The sequence below is a fragment of the Podarcis liolepis genome (assembly GCF_965112155.1).
Source record: "Podarcis liolepis genome assembly, chromosome: 13".
In the NCBI taxonomy this organism is placed as follows: domain Eukaryota; kingdom Metazoa; phylum Chordata; class Lepidosauria; order Squamata; family Lacertidae; genus Podarcis; species Podarcis liolepis.
In genome coordinates, this window is record NC_139573.1 from 5,448,227 (window position 1) to 5,456,997 (window position 8,771).

The following is an 8,771-nucleotide window of genomic DNA, read 5'->3' on the forward strand; positions in this document are numbered from 1 at the left end:
CACAGTTGGAGCCTCCCTCCTCCCTGGCCGGCAGGGAGGGAGGGAGAAGAGCTGCTTCCTTTGAAACCCGGGAAATTTAAGGGACATCATCAATAAGGGACGGCAGCGGGACACGGCGCTGGGATAAGGGACTTTCCTGCCAAATAAGGGACAGTTGACAGCTATGGCCTGGGATAGCCTCTAACGCAGCTTGGCTTGGGGTGTTTCTATGGGCCGCAGGGGTGGAGATTTTGGTAGTGCAAGTCCCCATTTTCTGGTGTGCCTCAGGCAGCAAGGTATCTTGGGCCACCAACCTGTAGACTGGAAAGATCCATCTTCCACCCACTTTCCCGCTGCGAAATTTTGTGTGTGTGGTCTCGAGCCTTAAATTTATTTCAGGCAGAGCTACCTACCTCGCAGGGTTGTTGTGGTGGCAAAATGGAGGGGAGGAAATCCACACATACGGCCTGGAGCCTCCTTGGCTGAAGCTCAATATAAAAAAACTCCAGTAAGTGGAATCGTAGAATTCCATTTAACTCAGTACTGTTTACACTGACTGCCAACAGTTTTCCAAGACCTCAAACAGGAAGCACTCCCAGCCTTGCCAGGAGATCACAGAATCCTAGAGTTGGAAGGGACCCCGAGGGTCATCTACTCCAACCCTCTGCAATGCAGGAATATTTTGCCCGATAAAATTTGGAAATACCCAAGAGCAGGGGTCAGCAAACTTTTTCAGCAGGGGGCCGGTCCACTGTCTCTCAAACATTGTGGGGGGCTGGATTATTTTTTTTGGGGGGGGGGGGAATGAACAAATTCCTATGCCCCACAAATAACCCAGAGATGCATTTTAAATAAAATGACACATTCTACTCATGCAAAAACATGCTGATTCCCGGACCGCCCACGGGCCGGATTTAGAAGGCAATTGGGCCGCATCCGGCCCCTGGGCCTTAGTTTGCCTGCCCCTGCCGAAGAGACATGCAAGCAAATGTAGATGTGGAATGAATATTCCACTACAGAATCCTGCTGAAATATCTTCCTGGTTCGCAGTCCCTCAACACCCAAACTTCCCTGACCTGTTTACAGCACACAGCCCTTCCCACGCTACTGTGACATACTTCTCGAAATTATATCCACTTCCTTCGTGTCAATCGTGCTCCATTAGCATTCTGCGATGGCAGCTGGAATGTTGGTGAGCATTCCGTGGTACCACCGAAGTTCATTCATTCCGCTCCCAGCGGCCACACACACACACACATACAGATTTACTGCTCGGCCACGAGACCTGGGTTAGCTCAACACGCCTTGGCTATCTCGTGTACATCAGGCTCCTTGCATGGCAGGGGAAGAGATCAAAGATCTTCTGGTATTCATGTGATTTAGTCCGTAACGCATTAAGATGTGTGCCCTGATTGCTCCCTCGCCAAGCCAGTTTCCATCAATGTGACAGGCAGGGAAGCAACACTGACTCACTAGCAAAGCAGAGAAAATTGGTGGCCTCAAATCACCAGTCCAAGGGCTGCCAAATTAGCTCCGGTCTATACCAGAAAGCTCGTGATTTCCGCCGTAGCAGAAGCGTAAGGAAAGGAATGCTATTTCCGTTTCTCTATAGTTTTCAAATAAAAAAGTCCATGTGCCCATAAATGTGTGTAGCAAACCAGACTCTCTTGTGTTGTTGTTGACACTGGAGCACCTTTCTCCAGATCTGTAACGCTGCAGCAAGACAAAGCAAAAAATCAGATTTTTTGTTTTGTTGCGATTCCTGCTTTGTGGATGGGGTCAGACTAGATGACACATGGGGACCCCTCCAACTCTACAGGCCTGCGATTCTATAAGATGTGCCTGCCGCTGGATCAGGGCAATGGCACCCACCTAGTCCAGCGTCTTGTTCTCCCAGTGGCCAACCACATGCCCGTTATGGGAAACCAGCAAGCAGGATTCGAACGCAAGAGCAGCCATTGTGGCTAAGAGCCATCCATAGATTTACCCAGGGCCAGATTTAGGTTTGATGAGGCCCTCAGCTACTGAAGGTAATGGGGCCCTTTATGTGTCTAGCTGTCCTTTGTCAACAACAAATTTCCCGTTTTTTGTGTTGAATATATGCTATATGGTCATTTGGGACGCGGGTGGCGCTGTGGGTTAAACCACAGAGCCCAGGACTTGCTGATCAGAAGGTCGGCGGTTCGAATCCCCGCGACTGGGTGAGCTCCCGTTGCTCAGTCCCTGCTCCTGCCAACCTAGCAGTTCAAAAGCACGTCAAAGTGCAAGTAGATAAATAGGTACCGCTCTGGCGGGAAGGTAAACGGTGTTTCCATGCACTGCTCTGGTTCACCAGAAGCGGCTTAGTCCTGCTGGCCACATGACCCGGAAGCTGTACGCCGGCTCCCTCGGCCAATAAAGCGAGATGAGCGCCGCAACCACAGAGTCGGTCACAACTGGACCTAAGGGTCAGGGGTCCCTTTACCTTTACCTATATGGTCATTTATGGACCTCATAGGTATCTAAAGCCATTTGCGCATGAAGAATGTAGGCACCCTATATACAGAAATGAGCAAACCAGTGATATTTAGGGAGCAGGCTAGCAAGCGGGGCCCATTACTTACATCATAGGAGCCTACACAACACAAAACACTGTTGCTGTATGCAGGTTTTATTTTATTTGTTTTGTATCTTATATTCTGGAAATGTGCATCCAGTTATTTTTTTTCCTTTAAATTTTTTGGGGGGCCCCAAGAGAGTGGGGCCCTAAGCTATAGCTTGTTTAGCTTATACCTAAATCCAACACTGGACTTGCCCTTTGTGGATTTATCTAGCTTTCTTTTCAAGCAGTCCAAATTCCATAGTTAAAACATGCCCTGAAAGAAGCGTTTTTCTTTATCAGACCTGAATCTCCTAACATTCAGCTTTGTTGATGTTACGAGAAAGGCAGAAAAACTCTTCTCTCTCTCTCTCTGCTTGCTCCATGACAAGCACAATTTAAAAACTTCTAATTATTTGCATCTCTCTCCCCCATCATGCACACATGCATAGACAGTTTAAAACAAGCGGTGTGATTCGCGTATTCCTTGGGAGCCTCTTTCAGATTTCTGTGGCTGAACTTTGCAGCAGCAGCCACAAAAAGTGCCTTGTTGCGTCAGCTGAAAGATGAGAGTAATCAGATATGTGAATCTTCGTGCACGTGGGTGTAAGGAAGGGAAAAAAGGAGAATGGAAGCGTGTGTCAAAGACCGGCTGTGACAGTTCAATTAAGGGCTTAGAATGCGTGCCAAATTAAACTCAGCGTTTCCCAAAAACAGTAATTGGCGGATAACACAACCAGCGATGCTGAGTCAATTAGCGCCTGAATTGAGACAGACAGGAAACCCTTGCAGTGCCTTCAGCAGGCCCTGGAAGAATGCAGCCATTTCCCCTTCTCTTTTTGTGAAGGAAATGGACAGGAATGTACAGAGGCAGTTGACAGGATTCCCCCTTCAAAAGCATTTCGGTTTTGAGTTGTCCAGAATGCAAACATGAGAATCACGGCGATTCTGTAGCTGCAATTCCCGCATTGCAGTTGTCCAACTCTCCAATGCTAAGGTTCTGTGAGTTTCTGCCTTAAAAGAAAATGTGATGAAAATGATGTATAGATGGTATATTATACCCGTTAAATTAGCTAACATGTATAAAGTTAGTAATAAATGTTGGAAATGTAAAGAAAAAGAAGGAACATTTTATCACATGTGGTGGGAATGTAAAAAAGTGAAAAGCTTCTGGGAAATGATATATAATGAGATGAAAAAAATGTTGAAATATACATTTATAAAGAAACCAGAAGCATTTTTACTGGGCATTGTAGGAAGTGATATAAATAGAAAAGAATGTAAGCTGTTTTTATATGCAACGACGGCAGCAAGAATATTATTGGCACAAAAATGGAAGCAAGAAGAATTACCGACGATAGAAGAATGGAGGATGAAATTAATGGACTATGCAGAACTAGATAAACTAACAGGAAGGATTCAAAGTCTGTGGGACCAGAAATTCACAGAAGACTGGTGTAAATTTACAGACTATTTGAAAAGTAATTGTGATGATCAGACTTTGTTTGTAGGTTTGCAAGAAGTTTTGTGAGGTGAATTATTGGAACTATTGCAAAAATGGATAAAGGGGAGGATGATTAGTTAAGATAATTAAAGGCAATATGAATTTAAGAAATGCATAAGAAGTGGTTAAAACGGTGGATCATCAGAGGTGCTGATGGAAGTCCAAAAAAGATTGTATAAGTGGTGAAGTTTTGTGGTATGTATTATAATTTATATGTTAAAATTAATAAAAATTATTATATATATAAAAAGATTCTGTGAGTTTCAAATGTGAACTTCATTTCTGTTTCCAGAGATCTCCAACACCTCTCCTTTTTCCTTCACCCATCCCATTGGAAACAAAGGCCAATGAGGTTAGACTTCCAAAAAACATATCCAACTACCAGAAGGATTTCAAAGAGCCATCATCAGTAAATACTCTGAGGTTGGGCTGTATCCAACTAAGTCCTACTCGGAGTAAAGGTAAAGGTAAAGGGACCCCTGACCATTAGGTCCAGTCACGGCCGACTCTGGGGCTGTGGCGCTCATCTCGCTTTATTGGCCGAGGGAGCCGGCGTACAGCTTCTGGGTCATGTGGCCAACATGACTAAGCCGCTTTTGGCGAACCAGAGCAGCGCACGGAAACGCCGTTTACCTTCCCGCCGGAGTGGTACCTATTTATCTACTTGCACTTTGACGTGCTTTCGAACTGCTAGGTTGGCAGGAGCAGGGACCGAGCAACGGGAGCTCAGTCCGTCGCGGGGATTTGAACCGCCGACCTCCTGATTGGCAAGTCCTAGGCTCTGTGGTTTAACCCACAGCGCCACCCGCGTCCCTCCTACTCAGAGTAGATCCGATGAAATTAAGTGGCCCCAGTTAGTCATGTCCATTGATTTCCATCTCATACTCTCGGTAGGACTAACATTTGATACAACCTATTATTACCCTACAATTATTTCTGATGGTCATCATTATGGAAGGGTTGTATGAGGATTAGACAAACCCATGGAAGAGACAGTAATCGATATCTGCCAGGATGCTAGACTAGACAGGCCTGATCCAGATGGACTCTGTTGTTGTTGTTGTTGTTGTTAAAATTTATATACTGCCCTTCATTCAAAGATCTCAGAGCAGTTCAGAAGACAAAAAGCACAAAATAAACAGCTGAAACAGAACAAAACAATAATCCCAGTTTCTTATGTTACCTACCCATTGCCAGGAGTGAAGAGGTGATTTTTAATAATATAATTTTAAACTAGACATAGCCAAATGCCTGTGGAACAGCTTAAAATCGGAAGTCAATTAACACGGGAGTGTTGGGTTGCAAGCGTGCTATGCCTTTAAAGCCCATTCGAAGCCCATTTTTTTCTCTCAAAGGATTCTGGGCCCTGTAGTTTATGGTCCAGCTCTCACTTCCATACATCACTACTGGGAAAACCATAGCTTTAACGATGCCAATAAAGGTCCATATAGTTAAAGCTATGGTTTTCCCCGTAGTGATGTATGGAAGTGAGAGCTGGACCATAAAGAAGGCTGATTGCCGAAGAATTGATGCTTTTGAATTCTGGTGCTGGAGGAGACTCTGGAGAGTCCCATGGACTGCAAGAAGATCCAACCTCTCCATTCTGAAGGAAATCAGCCCTGAGTGCTCACTGGAAGGACAGATCCTGAAGCTGAGGCTCCAAGACTTTGGCCACCTCATGAGAAGAGAAGACTCCCTGGAAAAGACCCTGATGTTGGGAAAGATGGAGGGCACAAGGAGAAGGGGATGACAGAGGACGAGATGGTGGGACAGTGTTCTCGAAGCAACCAGCATGAGTTTGACCAAACTGCGGGAGGCAGTGGAAGACAGGAGTGCCTGGCGTGCTCTGGTCCAGCGGGTCACAAAGAGTTGGACATGACTAAACAACAACAACAACAACAACAACAGTTAATCAAGGCTTCCTCTACTGACTGAGCTATGGAAGGGTAGGACACAACGCTGAGTCGCAGAGAGCGTGTGATTTGCATCTGGAAGGCCCCCTGCCCACCACCACCACCTCTAGCATCAAGCAACAGGTCCTGGGTAAGGTCTCTCTCTCGGGCCACGATCCGGACAGCCGCCACCAGTCTGAGGAGTCAGTAGCTTGGCGTGATCTAAGGCAACTTGCCATGTGCCTTTGAGTCACTTCTTACAGTCATCAAATCGCCAGGGAGCGAGAAGTAATCGAGTGACGCACCTGCCAATATGCAGACTAACCAAGTTTCTAGACTTCAGTGAGTTACTGAGTTCATTTCTGCAACTTTGGGCCAGCTCCTTACATTCAGGTCCCACATCCTGTTCTCACAGTGGCCAACCAGATCGTGCCTCTTCTGTGAAGCCCCCAGGCAGGACCTGAGGTTCAAGAGCTGTGTGCTCTTCTGGCTTGCGATTCCCAACGAGGGATATTCAGAGGCAAGCTGCCTCGGGCGGCAGAGTTAGACCTACCCTTTGTCAATGCAGCTCTCACGCCCTCTTAGCAGACCCTTGTCCTGTGCCCTGTCTGCGCATACAATCCAGTTGAGCAGATGATATCGCCCATGGTTAGTTGCATTTCACAACTAAGGCCACAATTGAGCTCCTCAGAGATAAAGGTGCGATATAGCCCACCAGATAGCTCAGTCAGCAGAGCATGAGGTTCGTAAGCTCAGGGTTGGGGGTTCGAGTCCCACTTGGGGCAAAAGATTCCTGCATTGGACTAGATGACCCTCACGGTCCCTTCCAACTCTACCATTTTAAATGCAACCAATAATATAAATAAGTTATTTGTGGTATGGCAAGTTATGCAGTTCCTGGACCATATCCAATGTCAGTTCCACGCAGGGTAGACCCCACTGGAATTCATGGTCATCGTGGCTAACTTAGGCCCATTGACTTTGATAGGTTTTATTTATCTATATTGGAGAAAATAGGTAAAGGGACCCCTGACCATTAGGTCCAGTCGTGGCCGACTCTGGGGTTGCGGCGCTCATCTCGGTTTACTGGCCCAGGGAGCCGGCGTCCAGCTTCCAGGTCATGTGGCCAGCATGACTAAGCCGCTTCTGGCGAACCAGAGCAGCGCACGGAAACGCCGTTTACCTTCCCGCTGGAGCGGTACCTATTTATCTACTTGCACTTTGACGTGCTTTCGAACTGCTAGGTTGGCAGGAGCAGGGACGGAGCAATGGGAGCTCACCCCGTCACGGGGATTCGAACCGCCGACCTTCTGATCGTCAAGTCCTAGGCTCTGTGGTTTAACCAACAGCGCCACCCACGTCCCTTATTGGAGAGAATGTACATCCATTTAAAAATCTCTCTCTCTTTCTCTTCTACTTAACAACATTCACGCTAGCGCAAGAGGGTGCAAAAGGTTCCTACTGATTCGTGTGAAAATATCCGAGGAGAAGAAGGCTTGCAGAAAGTCCCTGATTTAATCCCCAGCCTCTCCACGTAAGGCTGGGAGAGGTCCCATCTGAAATCTTAAGAGAGTTGCTACCAGCCAGTGTAAACAATATTGACCTAAATGGACCACAGGCCTGGCTCAGTATAATTCAGCCTCCTAGATCCCCATGTCTGAAGGCCACCGCCCTGAGTCTTAGCAACCACAAGCAAGGCCGGATCAATTTAGATTTAAAGGCCTTCAACATTTTTGGGCAGACTCCTTGCATCTGAAACGCAAAATTAAGTAGCCACGCGGAGATCGTCCCCCCGTTTTTCACCCCAAAAACCCGATATTCAGCACAAACCTTTCCGGCTGCTACGTGTAGAGCGAAACGAGAGAGTTCTTTGGTCGAGTTTTCCGATCAGGATTCGAAAGCTAAACGTTGCGAAACGTCAGACTCAAAAGGATACCCGGGTATTAATTTGAGCTCTCTTGCAAATTCGTTTGGGTCCCGGAGCTGTCATTTGTGGCTTATCGTCAATCGCGCGTGAATTAAAAACTTAGAAGCAATTTGTTTTATTGTCGTTTGTTTAATCATAGCTGCTTAGCGATGAAAGCTCCCTTAAGGTCATCCGAAACACGTTTGCAAAAGGAGATGCTATTTGTTCTGGGAAGTTGGGGGACCACCCTCTCCCCGAACCGCCAAACCCCAGAGCTTACCGATCCCTTGGCACAACTGGTTCCGACCCGGTTCAGAAGTTGCTTGGCGCTCTCTCCGTTGGTCCCCACCAAGGTGATGGAAATGGAGTCAAAGGTCCCAGTCAGGAGACCTTGCCCGGTCGTCACTTTGACTTTGTAGACAACTGGATCGGCTGGCTTGGAGGAGAAGATCCCCACTTGTTCCATCCTGCCCACGTGTGGACCCTCGGGAGATCGGGGCGAAGAGAAGCCGGAAAAAGCTTCGGGAAGAAGCCGGGAGCCTGGCTTATAAGTGTGGTGCGCAGGCGAGGCAAACATCTGCTCCAGGAACCGGCTCGTCTCCCTTTTGGCTGAGCTACGCCCAGGTGCCTCCAAGCGACAGGGCTCAGTCCAAGTCTTCCCACCCACTCTCGCTGCCTCGACTCACACAGGTAACCTCCTGCAGCACAGGCTATCACTTATATATATATGTACATCCACACGCAGGCCTTCTCCTCCATCCTCCCAGCGTACAAAGGTGAAAGCCAAGCTGCACCTGGAAACAGACCAACCATCTCTCCATCGTGGGTGGCGACCTCCCATCGCGGCAGGTGCATCTCGGCAGGGAGGGATGAGGCCGATGGCAGGACTGGAAGGCAGGGGGATGGAGTGAA

At 47.6% G+C, this 8,771-nt stretch overlaps 1 protein-coding gene across 1 annotated transcript in view; it reads right to left on the reverse strand.

Moving 5' to 3' along the window:
• Positions 1–8,569, reverse strand: part of LOC310692089 (polyunsaturated fatty acid lipoxygenase ALOX15B-like) — a 44,981-nt gene extending 36,412 nt beyond the window's left edge. Inside the window, exon 1 of the mRNA XM_083472611.1 lies at positions 8,140–8,569. Within this exon, the coding sequence (XP_083328737.1) occupies positions 8,140–8,436 (297 nt within the window). The 5' untranslated portion in view covers positions 8,437–8,569. The remainder of the gene's footprint in view (positions 1–8,139) is intronic.
• Between the last annotated feature and the right edge of the window lie 202 nt (positions 8,570–8,771).